The sequence below is a fragment of the Punica granatum genome, chromosome 2 (assembly GCF_007655135.1).
Source record: "Punica granatum isolate Tunisia-2019 chromosome 2, ASM765513v2, whole genome shotgun sequence".
Lineage (NCBI taxonomy): Eukaryota > Viridiplantae > Streptophyta > Magnoliopsida > Myrtales > Lythraceae > Punica > Punica granatum.
Genome location: NC_045128.1, coordinates 38,932,199 through 38,949,793, shown reverse-complemented (window position 1 = coordinate 38,949,793; position 17,595 = coordinate 38,932,199). Strand labels below are relative to the sequence as shown.

Sequence of the window (17,595 nt, the reverse complement as noted above, 5' to 3'; positions counted from 1 at the left end):
GCAATCAGAACGATACAAGTACGTAGAGAATACTGCTCAATCATTTTGGAATCATTAAGGTGTAAATCGTGCATGATATAATGTCATGCGAGACATGTATATCTAATGAGAATATTGCTCAATCATAGGTTCTAGAACATGAAAAAGCCAACGAGAAAGAGAAAAAAAAACAATATAAACTTGTGTGCATAATGCGAAGACTCGTATGAAAAATTTCAAAATGGGAGTGGTTGAATAAAATAACATGCCAAGATTGGACCATAGAAAATTAGGTTATGTAGGTCCCGTTTGGATTCACAGTGCATTGATTTTAACTTTAACTTTAACTCAACACACTACACAACAAAAATACACATTTTCCAATTCAAAAATTTTAACTTTAACTTTAATTCAACACACTACGCAACAAAAACACACGTTTCCCAAGTCAAATTTATAATCATATCTCATTTATCATTTTCCACGATCAAAATCAAAATCAAAATCAAAATAACTTTTAACTCTGAATCCAAACGGCCTCGTAATGCCATATTTGTTTATCCACTATGGACTGTCATCAATTTGACCGCTAGCTAAACTAGATACTTTTTATATGCAAGATGGCATGTGAGCAATCCTTTCTTTAATTTCTCTCAACCTGATTCGTATTGAAAATTCTAAGTCATTCGATCATACGCCCGTGACATATGAGCTGACTAAAAAATTCTCTAGTTACGAATAAAATTTTCTTGGTAAAATTAGTCACGAATAAATTAAATCACTTCGAAAATTATTAAAAAAACTATGCATATATATATGTATATTATGGGGATCATTAGTATCAACATTTTATATGTCAAAAAGTATTAAACCTAACTCCTCGATTGATAATAAATTAGACATTTAATACTTTAGTATTTTACTGGCTACGCGGAGCGGTGCATAGAGATGTCTCAACTAAAAGTTACAAAAAAAAAAATCCTACCAAAAAACCAACAAGATCGATCCAAGTGATTCGACGCTTGTTCTTCTTAAATAAAGTCTCGGATTCGAATTTTGTGAATGGAAGAAAACATTAATTGGAAGAGCTTTACTTCTTAGTGAGAAGATCCGGTCCGACCTGGATTAGTCGGGGACCGTTGTGCTTTTGGATATCATAGTACATAACGAAAAAAAAAAAAAAAAAGTTGCTAAAGAAAATTATATTTTTGTCTTTTTTATTTGGAACATATGAAAACATTATATTAATCGAACAATTTGAAATGAAAGGGGAAAAACAAAAAGATAGGAAAGAACCTGACTCCTAAATCAAACTTTTGTTCTATTCCTTTTGTGTTATTTTGACACTGAACATATTTTATTTATTTATTGAACGTTCGAATTTTAATTATTTAATTTATATTAGCACCCTAAAAAAGGGGGGAAGAAAAAGGGTGAAGTCAGTGAGTTCACCTCACCTCATCGTTCACGTAGGAGTCAACATCTCCGAAACTCAGTCCTCCGTTGAATCTCATCTCTCTTTCGTGACGAAACAATCCCCTCCCTCTGTATAAAACTTCTCTCCATCTCTCTTCCCACTCTCCATTGCCATCTCCCTCCCTCTCTCTCTCTCTCTCTCTCTCTCTCTCTCTCTCTCTCTCTCTCTATCCCTCCTTTCTCTCTCTAGAACAAGTTGTCCCTAGCTTGCTCGTAAAGTTAGATGCCTCAGGTGGATCTAGAAGCTCTGGTCTCCGCCTGCGCCGGCGCCTCATGCGACAACAAGATCGCCTGCGAGACTCTCGCCGGCGAAGAACGGCCTCCTGCAGAGGATGATTTGGATTCGGATGCGGATTCAAGCCCGGAGCTTCCGGCCGAAGAGATCCCTCCCGATTTCCCGCCCGAATCCTTCTGGCTCTCCAAAGACGCGGAGTTCGACTGGTTCGACCGCAACGCCTACTACGAGCGGAAGGAGTCCACGAAGGGGAACTCGAACTCCACCAACTTGAACCCGAGCCTGGTTCCGAGCTCGAACTCCAGTTCCCAGCGCTTCTCCGTCAATCGGAAGTCCAGGGCCGCGCTTCTTGGACTCCCGAAGCCTCAGAAGTCGTGCTTCGTCGACTCGAAGAATCGCCGGAACGCTAAGGCTGGAAACACTCGGCTTTTCCCCAAACGGTCCGGATCCACCGGGAAATCGGAGGCTCCGGTGATTGAGCCGTCCTCGCCCAAGGTCTCGTGCATGGGACGCGTGAGGTCCAAGAAGGACCGCAACCGCAGGCTAAGGACCCGCCAGCGGTCCAAGTCCAGCGAACCGGCCCCACAAAAGGTCAAGCCAGCCGGGAGGAGGAGAGCCGGGTTCTTGTCGAGCTTCCGGTCCATGTTCCGGTCCGGACGGAGATCGGAGAGGGAGTCCGGTGACCGCCAAGCGCCACGCGGGTACTCACCGCCTCGAAGGAGCTCGGCGTCAATCACGCGCGACATTAGGGAGCGCCTGCCGCCTCGTGATCTCGACGCGCCTTCCTCGGAGTCGCTCTCTCTCCCCAGGAGAAGCGCGGCGGACGGAGAACCGCCCGGTTTGGGCGGCATGATGAGGTTCGCTTCGGGTCGGAGATCTGACGCGTGGGTCAACGACGTGGCGTGATGGTATTATCTGGCACACGGACGGAATTGGGGCCCGCTTGCGAAGGAACGGCGGTGATCCGACGCCAGGGGAGCCCGCCAAACTTGAATCGGGCTGTCGGGATGACGTGGCACGTTGAATAACCGTATTCGCCGTACCGTGGCTGGTAAAAAGGTGGAATTGTAAAACGGAAGATTGTTTTTATTTTTCCCTTTTTTTTTTTCACCCCCACTTTTGCCTTTCTTGTTTATCGTTTCTTGCGATCTAAGAAAAAGGGCATCTTCTGTAAATAGATTTGAACGATTTTGGAGTGAGCAGCTGTAAATTTCCGTGTGAGAACTGTAATAAAATTTTGTTGGGGTTGAAGTGAATTCCAGTTGGAGCACATTAAATCAAATGCCGATCGATGAGGTACCAAATCTCCCATCGAAGAGATAGAGATAGAGATACTCATACGAGAGATGCAGATCGAAGTGAGAGATACGACAGCCTCGATCGGCTTATAAGAGCAAAAAATGGCCGTTCTCCTTGAATGGTCGTGAAAAAACAGTGCAGTTTCGATCCGAACAAATGATATCTCGTGGGTAAAACCTATTCTTATCATGATCATCTTTTTTCTTATATTATTCAGAAAGCAAAAGCTATAATTATTTTGGATGAAAAATCCAACAGTCTAAGAAATAATTGCGTCGACAATAAAGTCCGATCTACCTATCTGTACAAATATCTTTTGACCAACAAGCACCAATTGGTAACATAATGTCCCAACCATCGCGGCGTCCGAAAAATGGACACCCCGGTTTCGTAGCCGCAAAACTTTCATAAGCTCGATATAACTTTCTGCAATAGAGACTCGTCGAATTTAATAAAGAAAGGATTCGAGGGATGGGATTCATCAATGTCCGGAGGATCAGAAAATGACAGTAGCCTTACATTACTGATCATGTGTCGATGATGACAGCATTTAATACTTTCCGCAATGAAGTAGGTGGGCTGGGTCAGGGGGTATGATGTTTGATCGGTCCAAATTGCTCAGGCTAACCGGTCAAAAAGGGCTCCCTAACTTTCATTTGGTCCGCAACTCGTTTTCATATTGTCCTCCAAAGTCAATTTTCGGTTCGATTTTTCCTTTCTCCCGAATTATTAATCCATGTTTGGTCTTAATCGGCCGATGAATTGTTGCTCCATTAAATTACAAGAATGCGACTCGACAGCATACTAAACTTTCTTCTCAGTGAAATGATTTTAGTTGCATGCATGATTCGAAACTCACTGAAAATATTTATTTTGTAGTTTGATTCAAGTTGAATCTCATTGCGACATCTTGTTATTCCAATGAAAATTTGTTGTTCCACTTAACAGTGCCAATGTTGACTCATATTGCATATGCCCGTTGGATCAATTTGTCCATTTTCCACTCATAATTATCTCTTTGAAGGGAAACTGCTGATCGGTAGTCAATAACATGTTTTGAACAAGTGCGTTGATTTTAAAGAATCTAACGAAGCTCGGTCCTTATTTGATATATCTATCTGTGAGTCTTCCGGACTACTCAACTGGTCGATCCTGCCTCGTAATAGCCGAAGCTCGGCTCCTGGCGCACACATGGCCATCTTTTATTGGTCGGTCGCATGCAGTTTCCGAGGGGCCAATGTGTCATTACTTGGAAATGTGTGTGTGATGCTTGCAAGAGAAGCGACGGGGGCTAATCCGTGAAGGAATCTAGATTGTTTAATTAGGGCAGTAGATCAAAACCATATTGGAAATTAGCATATTTTCAAATGGATTGAATTCGGTAAGACATAAGTAGAGAAATCACTCTTTCTTAATTTGGTATAACACTCGAGTCCAACAATTAGCTGCACATCGCGCACTGGATATAATTAGTCATGGTTACAGTGCCTCTAGTGGCTGAGCTCGTCGTACAGCTGAATCTGTCTCCCGTTGAGGGGCTGCACCGGCCTGCAGTTGTTCTTGCAGTCGCTGTACAGCGGAGCCTTCAGAAGCTGCACCTGCTCCTTTGAGATCGTCCTCACCTGCTCGTTCATTATTATGAATTGTCAAATTATCTCAAATATCATTCTCTCTTCCCGATTCATTTTTCTGAAAAGGCACTTCTTGTCTGATGGACGGAGTGATTAAGTTAGAGCTGTACCTTGCCGAGGATGTTCCAGACGACCTGCTCGGTGCAAGGAGGGGTGGTGGTGGAGCCGATGTATCGGTAGTACTTGCGGGTGCTCCTCTTGATGTTCTTCGGGTTGAAGAATCCCAAAGCAACGTGAGATTCTTCATCCAAGCCACAGGTCTCCTGCGCCATTTCAGCCAACCCCTTCTCGATCTGCAAATCACCCAAATAAGACTAAGAGATTTAATCGAATGAATTAGTTGAGTGTTGGCTTGGTACAGGCAACTGCGAAACTTGTGACTCTCATTGTGCATTTAGTAAGGCACGTAATATATAATGTATCATCGGCATGTCATGCTTTGGAGATTGAAATCAGCCATGGGTGAATTCTTGCAGTTGCATACAGTTCAGTAAGATCTGGAACCAATAGGCTACAATAACCTAGTTTTGGTTGATTTTTCACTTCTTAGTAAAACCGTCATCGATAATCCGTGTTTCCCTAGGAGCAACACCCGAACCTAGCTCATTGACAGAACGATGTCATCTGGGGAAAAAGAAATGCGAGTTTTTGAGCAAATGGTTGGAGAGCTGCGGACCTTCTGGAGGAAGCGGTCGGGCTTGCCATAATCATAGAGGATAGCAGCAACGGCTAAGCTTCCATCCTTGGCCTGGTGGACAAGATGCAACTCAGCGGGGTACCTGCACATGCGCATATGTATCAAGAATGCACTTATACGGATTAGATACACGGCGACGTGATGTGGAACTACGACCGAGACAACAGCTAGACGGGCCCGAAGGACTTCAAGAACTCGAGGATCCTTTGGGCCTCCATGTACCAAATCGAAACCGGGGCCCAATGGCCTGTCTCAAGCTTCCATTGGACTAATTAGGCCTAAACAAATCTTTACATGAACTGATAATTCATGTTCGTGCTCATATATCGATCGTGTCGAGAATATGCTGTGGCCCCGTGGGCAATCCACATTCATGTTCATATATGTACGGAAGCAGAGAGAGTGGGGAAGGAATATTTACTGGGCACCATCGAGGTAGTGCTCGGAGGGAGTGTGCCAATGCATCTGCTTGAAGCTGTAGTTCTTGTTTCCTACCATCAATACTCCGACCTCTTCCTCGAAAACTATCTATTTATTAATCAATCAAATTAGTTAATTATTATTCAAATGCTAAAAAAGGGACTTAACAGAAATAACTAACTTTCAAAAAGTAAGAAGCATCATCATCTCATTAAAAACAAAACAGAGGAGGGGTCGAGGGATTAAATATACGGACCGCGATGCTGAAGCCATTGTTGACAAGGGTGGCATTGACAGGATGGTAATCCCGGATCAGGGGCGTGAGGCTCTTGCTCAGGACCGTCTGGTTCTTAACGACATTGACGGGAGACTGGGTCTTGCCATTGGAGCATGCCGAGTTTTTCGAACTCAGATGCCCCCAGTTGCTCGGTCCCTTGGCACCCGAGTAGCTGAACCCTTCTTGGGCATCTATAATTTGTCCAAACAAAAGCAAGAACAAGAAAATGGAAACAATCAGGTAACACCTCGAGTGCAAATAAGAGAGTTGTTTGGGAACTCAAAGAGCCGCTTCATTTCGGTATCTCGATACCAGGAAAGGGTATGAGAAACCAAATGACATATTATATATGATCAGCTAGGAATGACAATAAGGAAATCCGATGCCGAGCGGTCGAGGGAGGGAGGGAAATGATTACTGTGGGAGGTAACAGAGGAGGCGGCGAGCAGCAAAGCGAAGGCCAAGACGGAGAAGAGGCCTAGAGGAGCAGCCATTGTTAGGAAGGAGGGATTTGCAGCATGCAAAAATCTCCAGAATGCTTCAATTTCCTCTAACAGAGGTGAAGCCTCCTGCCCTTTTAACCTCTCTGGTTGGGATTCAGTAATAGGCAAAAATCTAAAATTAATCCTTCTTTTTTTTTTTTCCCCTGGACCTAAAGTAAAACGGGTTGTCTGCTAAATTTGGCTGTGTCCTGTCGAGAATTTTGGTACGCCTCCCGCTCTCTCTCTCTCTGTTTTTTTTTTTCAATGTCCTTTTCTAATTATATACGTTTCCTATATGCTCTCAGGTCTCCTTTTCGGTTTTATGCTGTCAGGAAATTGGCATCTTTAATATATCCATCTTGTTCCTTTCCCTGCAATGCCAAAGTGGTAATTATATCGCACATTACTGTTTGGAGTTGGATCAACATAGTTTTCCGAATTAGGCCAACATCGAATAGGCTGCGCTGCGGGGTCATCGGTTAATGGATCATATTGTTAGTTGAGCTGGATTTTAGGACAGTCTGTGATTTATGTTGCGTAACTTTTTTTAACTTATGAGATCATCGAGTTCATTACGATCTTTTTTTTTTTCCTTTTTCTTTTTCCCCATTTTGAGTAATCTGACATCAGGAAAATGCATATGGATGATACTTCAAGTTGTGCACGTGTTCAATTGGGTGCTCCTGGATTTTACTGTTTTTATTATATATATATATTTCAACAGAATTATCTAGAAAATTTTGGGAAATTTGAACGTAGATCCATCCTTTCAATTTTTTTTTTGGCCAATCTAGATGCGTCCCTTCAAGCTTGCCTTTGATTATAAAGAAAGCAAAAACTACAAACCTAGATGCATTTAGCATTTTTAAAACCCTTTAATCCCAATAAATTAAGCTGCATTGATAGATTCATCCCCGTGAATAATCTTTTTTTTAAAATAGTATTACCTAATTGGGGAGCCGGCAAATATTCACACGTAGACCATGTCAGGATCTTTACAGAACTGTTAACTCTCATTACATCGTAATCTATAGAATCATTCACTGCATAAATAGATATGAAAACAAGGCCAATCGTTCGACTGTATTAATCCAGAGAACAAATCGAGTATGCGTAGTGACGACCGGTAAGGTTAAACTTCAAAGGCGAGCCAGGTTCCACGAATCCCTCCACCAACTATATATACAAGAGTAGGGTCAGAAGCCACTTCTCGAACTGTACTGGCATATGATCATTGTATAATGGCGTAATGATCAATAACATAAGAGCTGCCCGGGAATAAGGATTTACACGGTGAAGCCAATGCCTCAAACAAATCTTGAATGTGGTTGATTATCCACAGGAAATAAAAAAAAAAGGTGATAATATTTGCAGACAGTACTGCATGAGCCGCGTGGAAGAGATCATGCAGAAACGTCATCCCTCTAAAAGGGCTTCCAACAGCTAATGGTAAAGGCAGTCGAGATATAGAACTGCCAAGAGGAATCATGCTGCAGAATTGGTATTGACTGCCTGGCAGAGACTCCAAGCGATTGTTTAGGATCTTGTTGGAACCAAGTGAGAATCCGTCCAGCATTGCATGACGACAGGAACACTGACAAGATCACATCAACTGAAATATTAGCTCCATTTCTACAAAATTTAGTTACAATCCACAGATAGGATTTAGGTGACGCGGTGAAAAGTGCTAATCACTTAACAATTGACAATCACCAGATTGAACTGCATCACCACAGACCTCGAGCTGAGAATTCAAGCAACTCACGGAGTAGGACTAATGGGGAAAGTTATACGACAAGGCTCTCAAGTCTCACCTATAACAATGATGATCAGTGAAAGCACTAGCAGTAGTAAATAGATGGTTCAATGTAGACTTGTATGTGCCTGTAGTCGTCCAAGCGAGGGCCTGGCATTTGTAAAGAGCCTCAACTGCCAAAAGATTAATATTAATTTTCCAGCAACCAATAACGAGGCAGAATATGAGGCTCTCATCACAGGATTGCAAATCGCCAAGGGAACAAGTGTCCAACACCTCCATGTAAAAAAGCGATTTGCGACTCATTGTACGGCAAGTCTGCGGAGAATTTGAGGCGCGAGAGCAGAAAATGAAAGCATATATTGCTAGAGCAAGGGGCTTACTGGCAGGATTCGAGCAAAGTTTTGTGGAGCTGATTGACAAATGTAGTAATCAAGAGGCAGATGCATTGTCAAAAATGGCCTCAATGATACCTCGAGAGGTGCACCTCGTAAAAAATATGCGATCGACCCATCGTGTCCCCGTCCGCAAAAGTATTGCGAGCAGAGAATAGAATGACATGGATGACGCCCATTGTCGCGAGGTGAAGATTTACCTCGCGACCCACTTGAGCTTTGAAGAATCCAAACAAGGGCGGCTCGCTTTACGCTCATAAAAGGCATTCTTTACAAGTGTGGATATGAAGTTCCCCTACAACGTTGCCTCGACCCCGACGAAGCAGATTATGTGATGAGGGAAGTCCACAAATGCAGAGCGGTCGCCCACAAAGGTGCGCGAGCGTTACCTCTAAAAGTATCTCGATAAGGATATTACTAACCTACTATGATGGAGGATGCCAGAATCCTTATGGCAAAATGTCAGCAGTGCCAATTATTTGCAAACATACCATGCCAGCCGACCACAGAGCAACACCCATTGCCAACTCTATGGCCTTTTTCCAAGTGGGAATGGATATCCCAGGCCCGTTTTCCCCTGCCGCTGGACAAAAAAAGTTCATCATCTTTGCAGTGGACCATTTCACAAAGTGGGTGGAAGCAAAAGCCGTACCGAGCGCGTCATGAAGAATTTCCGATTTCATTGTCTGGTCACTGGCAATGGCACCTAATTCACAGGACAGATATTTTGTGATTTCTGTCGCTCCCTCGAGATAGAACAATGATTCACTTCGGTGGCGCACTCTCTGACCAATGGCCATACGGAAGTGACCAATAGAACACTTTTACACGGCCTCAAAACCAAGCTCGCAGATGTCGGTTGGAGGAAGTTGGGCGGACGAATTTCATAGTGTTTTATGGTCCTATCCGATGACTCCGCGAAGGACCGCCGCAGAAACTCCTTATAGCCTGGTTTACAGCACAGAAGCAGTCCTTCCCGCTGAAATTGAATTGCTTACCTTCTGTGTCGATCACTATGTGGAGGTCCAAAATAATGAGGAAGCGCGACACTATCTGACCTGCTGCCAGAAACGTGATAAGGCGGAAAAGGCAACAATTCCCGCCAAGACGGCCGCGGCAACGCATGCTCCAATTTTACAAAGGAGAACTCGTTCTGAGGCATAATGTGTTCAAAAAACCTGCAGAGCTTTACAAACTATCCCCTAAGCTGGAGGGACCATATCGAATCATGGAGACACCTCATCCAGGAGCATACATCTTGAAAGACCTGAAAGGGAAGCGGCTCTCTCGGACGTTCAATGCAGGTGATCTTAAGAAATTCTTCCAGTAAGAAAGATGCCTAATAATTAAAATTCCTAAATTACTACCCTTCTCTAATCAACCCGGGAAAGCATACCATGGTTAAAAAGAAGAAGAAGAAGAAGAAGAAGAAGAGGAGGAGGCAGATATATATACATTACGTAAGTACGTATACATAAGCAATAATAATGATGGTTTGTATTATGAAAAGCAATAATAATGATATTTTCAATTATATATGGATATATTTAAATTGCTTGTGTGTACATACTCAACTTATAAGCACCTTTTGACCCAAAAAAAAAAGAAAAAAAGACGACCCCTTCACTCTTAAGCATTGGGATTCCTAAAAAATCGTAGGATCACCATACGGGCACCACAATGCCCCTCGCTCTTAAGCGTTGGGATTCCTAAAAAGTCGTAGGATCGCCGCATGAGCATCACGATGCTCCTCGCTCTTAAGCGTCGGGATTCCTAAAAACTCGTAGGATCGTCTTATGAGCGCCACGACGCCCCCTGCTCTTAAGCGTTAGGATTCCTAACATGTCGCAGGATCGCCATGCGCGCACCACGACAACTCTCGCTCTTAAACATCTTCAAAGAGTCTGACCTTCTTAACACCATGACGCTCCTCAAAATTCTCAATCACAAGCACCGTTCTCTTCAAATATCGGAGGACCAGCGTACATATTAGATAAGCGAAGAGAGATGTATACTGGGTTTATACATATATGTGATGTATATGGACCAACAGAAGTATTAAATGAGCATGGTAGCATACATACATATACATATGTATACAAGTATGTATATGTAGTATATACGAATACATGTTTGGAGATCGTTTAAAAATCCAGTATAATTCTTGCTATCATAGATCACGAAACGAACCCCATGCTATCATCATCAAAAGAGAAATATGAATGAAAGTTAAACAGCCACACATTTATATAATCAGCCATTATATTCATAACATTTCCATAAGCATTTTACAACGCTTCCATCCCAAAATACAAAGGTCAGTCTATGTGTATATATATATATATATATATGTACCCTACAGAAACAGCCCACCCAGCAACCTTCTTCAGTAAAGATACTGACAAGGTTCTTTTAGTTTCGGTAATCTGACAATAACAAAATGCATAAGAATAATCAAAGAGATTGTAATGCAGTAGAGCACGTCATCGCCTGATAGGTTTTATGCTTGATACTTATTGTAGGATTATATGTGCTTGTTTATTGTTTGTTCCAGGACTTTGCAGTTTTTAATATATATTTAAGCAGTATTATCCAGAAATTTTGGAATTTTTTGGGGAAGTTTTAATGTAGATCCATGCCTTTAAGCTTGCCTTGGATTATAAAGAAGGCAAAAAAAAAAAAAAGAAGATCTACATGCATCTTAATCATTTTTAAAACCCTATAATCCTAATAAATTAAGTTGCATTGATCGAATCATACCAGTGAATCCACTTTTTTTTTTTTAATTGTATTACCGAATTGGGGGGCTAGCAAAATATTCATGCGTAGACCATGTCAGTATCTTTACTGAATTATCATCTGCAATCGGCATCGTAATCCACGGCAAATATTGAAATCTATAGGATCTTTCACTGCATGAATTAGACATGAAAACAGGCCCAACCTTCGACTATATACCTCCACCAACTGCATGAGAATAGGGTCAGAACCCACTGCTCGAACCATGTTGGCATCGCATTTTACCACGACTGGAGTGGACATACTAACGGAGGGGACAGAAGGAGAATATACCGAAAGCCATTCGAAGTTTACAGAACAATACGAAAGAAGGCAAAAGGCAGAGCAAAAGCTTTCTTTTGAGAGCCGAAAAGGTGAGGAAAGCAAAGGCGCACGTATTAAAGATGCCTCATCCTCAAACATTGCAACTGCCACTGCCACCTAATTTGGCCGTAGAAAGAAAGGAAGGGGGGACAGACATCATTTGACCACTCTTCTGTTCTGAGCTTCGCAAACATTAGTGCAGATATAGGAAAGATTCTCAGCCGACTTCTGAACTTACTGCCCACTATTTAAGGACCATGTACACATGTAGCCCGCCGGTATACCTCTAGCCAGTGACTCTTCTCTTCTGCACATTTTTATCACCAGTTGTGGCCTATGCGGTACTCGGGAATGTTTTGAGACTGCACTGGGAGTACTACTCAACGCATGCTGCTCTCTTGACAAAACTCGAGCACGATTCGAGATGTTCTGAAACGTAGAAGCAGTGGCCTAATACAAATTTAAGCCGGAGCTAGTTATAGCATATTATTGCAAGATATACGAGACATGTGGAACAATTTGAAGACTCGAGTAAGATCTATAAGTGGGATCCTTCCGGGAATTGACCAACTCTCCCATTCTAATGAAACGGATTATGTATGATGATGAAAAGCCTTTATCTGACACACGATTCCTTACTGACAAGAATGGTAGTAGATAATGTAGCTAACACACGATTCCTTTATCTAACACACGATTGTCCAGCATCATTTTCCTTCTGTTTTCCAATTTCATTTTGTTCGATTAGTTTGAGGCAAATTTCCATGACTGTATTTCAGTGTTGTTTTCTGATGAGTTCACTTCCAATTTGGTTTCCCTTCGGTTTTCCAGTTTCATTTTGTTCGATGAATTTGAGAAGAATTTCCATGACTGTGTTTGGGTGGTGGTTTTTTCGATGAGTTGAGTTCCGTGACTGTGTTTCAGTGTTCGGTGTATTTTAAGGAAGGCCGCAGAACTAATATACATAAACCATATTTAGAAATTAGCAAATTTCCAAATGGCCTAAAATCAACCAGACATAAGTGGAGAAATCGCTCTTTATTTATTTGGTAGAACACTCAAATCCAACAATTAGCTGCACATCACGCGCACTGCATGTAATTAGTCATGTTCAATGATCGTAGACATGAGATTACACAATTACAGAGCTTCGTACAGCTCAATCTGTCTCCCGTTGAGGGGCTGCACCGGTCTGCAGTTGCTCTTGCTGTCGCTGTTCAGCGGAGCCCTCAGAGTCTGCACCTGCTCCTCCGAGATCGTCCTCACCTGCTCGTTCATTAATTAATATGGTCAGATTAATTTATGTCATTATTTTTCCTCTATTTATTTTTGTGAAAGGGTATTCCTTAGCTATATTAAATTTTCATAGTCTTATACGGAACTGAGTCCATATCCACTTAAAAACTCAAGGTGATAAGTGGTGGTACCCAAGTCTCATATAAATCCATGAATATTCATTCATTTTTTCAATGTGGGATTAACATCCTCAATACCTACTCTCATGTGCAATGTGTAGTCTATTTCTGTCTACACGTTATCACGTGTTCTTAAACACCTGACCTCAACAATTGACCTCAAGCCGAACTCATCTTTCGTGCTCAGGCAAGGGGGAAAACTGACACGATGCGCACTCTTGATTGCACTCGGACATATTGGGTCTGGCGTGGTGTGGATGCGTACACGTGCGTGGACGCGCATACGCTTAACCTGGCTCTGATACCATATTAAATTTCTATAGACTTATATGGACATGAGTTCATATCCACTTAAAAGTTCAAACTGATAAGTGGTGGTACCCAAGTCTCGTATAAACACATGAATATTCATTTATTTTTTTAATGTGAGATTAACATGCTCAACAAACTTGTCTAGCGAACGAAGTGATTAAGTTTAAGGTAGTACCTCTCCGAGGATGCTCCAGATAACATTTTCGATGCAAGGAGGGGTAGTGGTGGAGCCGATGTATCGGTAGTACTTGCTGGTGCTGCTGATGATGTCCTTCGGGTTGAAGAGTCCCAAAGCAATGTGAGATTCCTTACCCAAGCCAGAGCTCTCCTGCCCCAGCTGAACCAACACCTTGTCGATCTACAAATCACCCAATCCATAATAAGAGACTGAATTGAATTAAGATAGAGGATTGACGCACGTACTGCAAATTGCTACTCTGATTGTGCATTTAGTAAGGTGCGTAATGTCTAATGTACCACCGCCGCATCATGCTTTGAATATTGAGATCAGCCCTGGGTGAATTCTTGCGTACAGCTCAGTAAGATTTGGAAGCGATAGGCTGCTATAACCTAATTTTGGTTCATTTTCACTTCTTATTTAAACCTTCGTTGACTGTCCATGTTTCCTAGGAGCAAAACGCGAATCTAGCTCATTGAAAGTATGATGTCATTCGGGGAAAAAGAAATACGAGTTTGAGCAAAATGGTAGGAGAGGTTTGGACCTTCTGGAGGATGGGGTCAGGTTCGCCGTAATTGTAGAGGACAGCAGCAACGGCTATGCTTCCATCATTGGTCTGGTGGAGAAGATGCATCTCAGCAGCATACCTGCACATATGCACATTGATATATCAACGATGATTAGATAATGCATTTAGATACACGATGACGTGAGGTGGAAGAGCGACTGATACAACAGCTAGACAGGCCTAAAGATTTTTAAGAGCTCCAGGATCCTGTGGGCCTCCATGCATCTAATCCAAACCAAATCTTTACTTGAACTGATAATTCATATTCGTGTTCATGCATCGATCTTGTCCAGAATATGTTCATATATATACGGAAGAGGAGAGAGCGGAGAAGGAATACTCACTGGACTCCATCGAGGTAGTGCTCGGAGGGAGTGTGCCAGTGCATCTGCTTCAAGCTGTACTTCTTGTTTCCTACCATCAACGCTCCAACCTCTTCCTCGAAATTTATCTATTTATTAACCAATCATACTGGTTAATATTATTTAATGCTAAATGGGTACTTAACAGAAATAACTAACTTTCAAAAAGTAAGAAGCATCATCATCTCATTAAAAGCAAAACAGGGGAGGGTCGAGGGATTAAATATGCAGACCGCAATGCTGACACCGTTGTTGCCGAGGGTGGCGTTGGCGGGATGGTAATCCTGGGTCAGGGGTGTGAGGTCCTTGTTCAGAACCATCTGGTTCTTAATGACGTTGACGGGGGACTGGATCTTGCCATTAGAGCATGCTGAGTATTCTGAACTCAGATGCCCCCAGTGGCTCGGTCCCCTGTCACCCGAGTAGCTGAACGCTTCTCTGGCTTCTATAATTTGTCCAAACCACGGAAAAAAGGAAAAAAAAATCAGTTAATCATTTGAAAGTGGAATGGAATGTCTATAACTTTGAACGACATATGAACCAAGTGGCTGGTAACTCGAAAAGCGGCAGCTTCATTCCGGTATCTCAACACCAGGAGAAGGAATGAGAAGCCAGATGACATGTTAATTAAAGAGTCACATATCATCAGGAGTGAGATTAATTAAGGCTACATTTGACAACCGGTTCGAGCTGGGAAGGGAGGGAGATGATGATTACCGGGGAAGGAGGCGGAGGCAGTGGCGAGCAGCAAAGCGAAGGCAAAGACGGAGAAGAGGCCTAGAGGAGCAGCCATTGTTATATTTAAGATGGAGGGATTTGCAATGTGCAAACAGCTCCAGAATGCTTCAATTTCCTCTAGCAGTAGCAGAGATGAAGCCACCTCCCTTTATAATCTCTCTGGTTGGATTCAATAAAAGGCAAGCAAAATCTAAAATTAATCAAATTTTGTTTTTGCCTGTAAATAATGATTTCAAATCCTAGATTTCCTTGTATAGGTTATGTATTATAATCTGGGTAAATTGCACTGGTGGTCCAAAATGTTTTACAAAAGTTTTATTATGGTCCAAAAAGTTTTTTTCGCTACATGATAGTACAAAATGTTTCAAAATTGTTTCATGATGGTACAAACCGTCAATTGGCCCTAATGCGTTAACATTTTGCTGACGTAGTGCGTCCTATGTGTCACTTTTGTTATGTGGAACCAATCATAGTGCGCCATGTCATTTAAGAGAAAATAAAATTTTAAAAAGTCCAAAAAAATATAAAAAATAATTTAAAAAATACAGTTTTTAAAATTTAAAATTATTTTTAAAAGTTTTAAAGTTTTAAAATTTTTAGAATTATTTAAAATTTTTCGGCCACGTCAGCAAGGAGGTGACACGTAGTAGCTACGTCAGCGTCGGCTTGACGGCGTCAAGCTCGAGTTGACGGTTTGTACCATCATAAAATAACTTTGAAACATTTTGTACCATCATGTAGCGAAAAAAAATTTTTGAACCATAATGAAACATTTGTAAAACATTTTGGATCACCAGTGCAATTTACCCTTATAATCTATGTAATTATTTTGTTTTTTTTTTCTCCTTAAACATGTCATGTACTCTATATAACTCAATACAATATACCTCTAGCGTCAAGTTGAGGTTTCAGACAAAATCCTCTAATCCTTGATGGTATCAAAGCCTATGGTCGAGTAACACAGTCGACCTTAACAAGGCTAACTTATCTCTCTTATTTCTTCCCCGATCCTCTCAGTTCACATTCTTCCTTCATGTACTTATGACACCGGAAGATTTTTCCATGAAATGGGTACAATTTAGACTTGGTTTTATATTGTTTTCATGATATTTGATGCTTGGATGACGTTTCTAGGAAAATTTGGGCGAGAAAAGAGTTGGAGGCAATTTGATGCATGTTCGGGATGAATTGCAGACCATTGAAGTGTCAACATGGAACTTGCAAGGATATAAGGACTTCAAATCAGTTGTGCACCAGACTGCATGATCGATCCGAGAGGGAGTTCATAATCAATCCCCGATTTATTTGCAAATCCAAATATTCCCCTTCAGTTACAATGGAAGTTTTTAGGAAATCTTTAAAGATAGGCTCATTATTGTTTTCTATTTTTTAGGGAGATATATAAACCTAAGGATAATCTAGGTTTAGGTTTGTTTAAGTTTTTTGGATAGGAGAAACTTGGAAAGGAGGCAGGCGGCTACGGGGTATTCTTCCAACAATCGTCAGTTTTCATGGATTCCTGCATAGTCATGTGTGGCTAATTCGTTTCGTTTGACTTGAGAACGGAAATCTCACGGTTTGGTTATGAGGAGTAGGTTTTAATATTTCGATTTCAGCACTTATTCATTCTTGAATATTATTGTTACAAGTATTCTCTCACGGTCGTGAATAGGATATTTGTAAGTTAGCTTATCGACGACTACTACGGTGTTTGTAGAAATTGATTCGAAGCAAGACTAATTAGGAACGAATGGTAGTTGCTGCCCTGATTGGTTAAAGAATGATAGGATGAGTCAATTAATTGACAAATTGATTAATCGCTCGGGTTAAGGCATCACTGTGCTTAAAGCCGTTGCTTAGTTAATTAGAGAATCGGTCGATACCTTGTTAACTGGTTGATGAACTTACTAGTTAGACGGTGTTTTGATTAGTTAGAATTTAGATGCTAGTTGATTCCTTGCGATCGCGGGAACTCGACTCTTAGCTGCTGAAATTTACATTTTGATGCTTCCATGATCAACCAAACGTTAGGTGATTTTCGAACTCAAGTCATACGTCTCCTGATTATTGATTACTCAACTCTCATTTTCACTTTTAAATTGTTTTTGCTGCAATTTAATTTCTTGATTATCAAAATTCCCCTTTTGTTACTTTTGCTAACTCATTGGTTTAGAGAATCCCTTAAGCTCCTTTGGGATTTCGACTCGGCTCTTACCCTTTTCTTACTACAAGTTTTGGGGAAATCGATTTTATTTTGGGGGCTTCAACAGGCC

At 41.6% G+C, this 17,595-nt stretch overlaps 3 protein-coding genes across 3 annotated transcripts; 1 reads left to right on the top strand and 2 right to left on the bottom strand.

Annotated features, from left to right (window-relative positions):
• Positions 1 to 1,485: 1,485 nt before the first annotated feature.
• On the top strand, positions 1,486 to 2,946 carry LOC116195480. The gene has a single exon (XM_031524710.1). It carries the CDS (start codon positions 1,679 to 1,681, stop codon positions 2,594 to 2,596), a length of 918 nt encoding a protein of 305 aa, XP_031380570.1. The 5' UTR covers positions 1,486 to 1,678; the 3' UTR covers positions 2,597 to 2,946.
• Positions 2,947 to 4,378: 1,432 nt separating this feature from the next.
• Positions 4,379 to 6,595, bottom strand: LOC116197276 (alpha carbonic anhydrase 1, chloroplastic-like). Its single transcript, XM_031527366.1, has 6 exons — positions 6,433 to 6,595; positions 5,994 to 6,205; positions 5,739 to 5,845; positions 5,297 to 5,399; positions 4,731 to 4,913; positions 4,379 to 4,611 (listed from the first exon to the last, which is right to left on the bottom strand). Exons 1-6 carry the CDS (start codon positions 6,506 to 6,508, stop codon positions 4,480 to 4,482), a joined length of 813 nt encoding a protein of 270 aa, XP_031383226.1. The 5' UTR covers positions 6,509 to 6,595; the 3' UTR covers positions 4,379 to 4,479.
• Positions 6,596 to 12,889: 6,294 nt separating this feature from the next.
• LOC116193978 (alpha carbonic anhydrase 1, chloroplastic-like) lies at positions 12,890 to 15,377 on the bottom strand. Its single transcript, XM_031522717.1, has 6 exons — positions 15,302 to 15,377; positions 14,818 to 15,029; positions 14,567 to 14,673; positions 14,199 to 14,301; positions 13,652 to 13,834; positions 12,890 to 13,015 (listed from the first exon to the last, which is right to left on the bottom strand). Exons 1-6 carry the CDS (start codon positions 15,375 to 15,377, stop codon positions 12,890 to 12,892), a joined length of 807 nt encoding a protein of 268 aa, XP_031378577.1.
• Between the last annotated feature and the right edge of the window lie 2,218 nt (positions 15,378 to 17,595).

Coding starts and splice junctions, on each gene's coding strand:
- LOC116197276 (XM_031527366.1), bottom strand. CDS start 6,508: ATGGCTGCTCCTCTAGGCCTCTTCTCCGTCTTGGCCTTCGCTTTGCTG. Junction 5,846..5,993: donor ACAATGGCTTCAGCATCGCG/GTCCGTATATTT, acceptor ATTAATAAATAG/ATAGTTTTCGAGGAAGAGGT. Junction 5,400..5,738: donor CACTACCTCGATGGTGCCCA/GTAAATATTCCT, acceptor GCGCATGTGCAG/GTACCCCGCTGAGTTGCATC.
- LOC116193978 (XM_031522717.1), bottom strand. CDS start 15,377: ATGGCTGCTCCTCTAGGCCTCTTCTCCGTCTTTGCCTTCGCTTTGCTG. Junction 15,030..15,301: donor TGCCTCCGCCTCCTTCCCCG/GTAATCATCATC, acceptor GACAAATTATAG/AAGCCAGAGAAGCGTTCAGC. Junction 14,674..14,817: donor ACAACGGTGTCAGCATTGCG/GTCTGCATATTT, acceptor GTTAATAAATAG/ATAAATTTCGAGGAAGAGGT.
- LOC116195480 (XM_031524710.1), top strand. CDS start 1,679: ATGCCTCAGGTGGATCTAGAAGCTCTGGTCTCCGCCTGCGCCGGCGCC.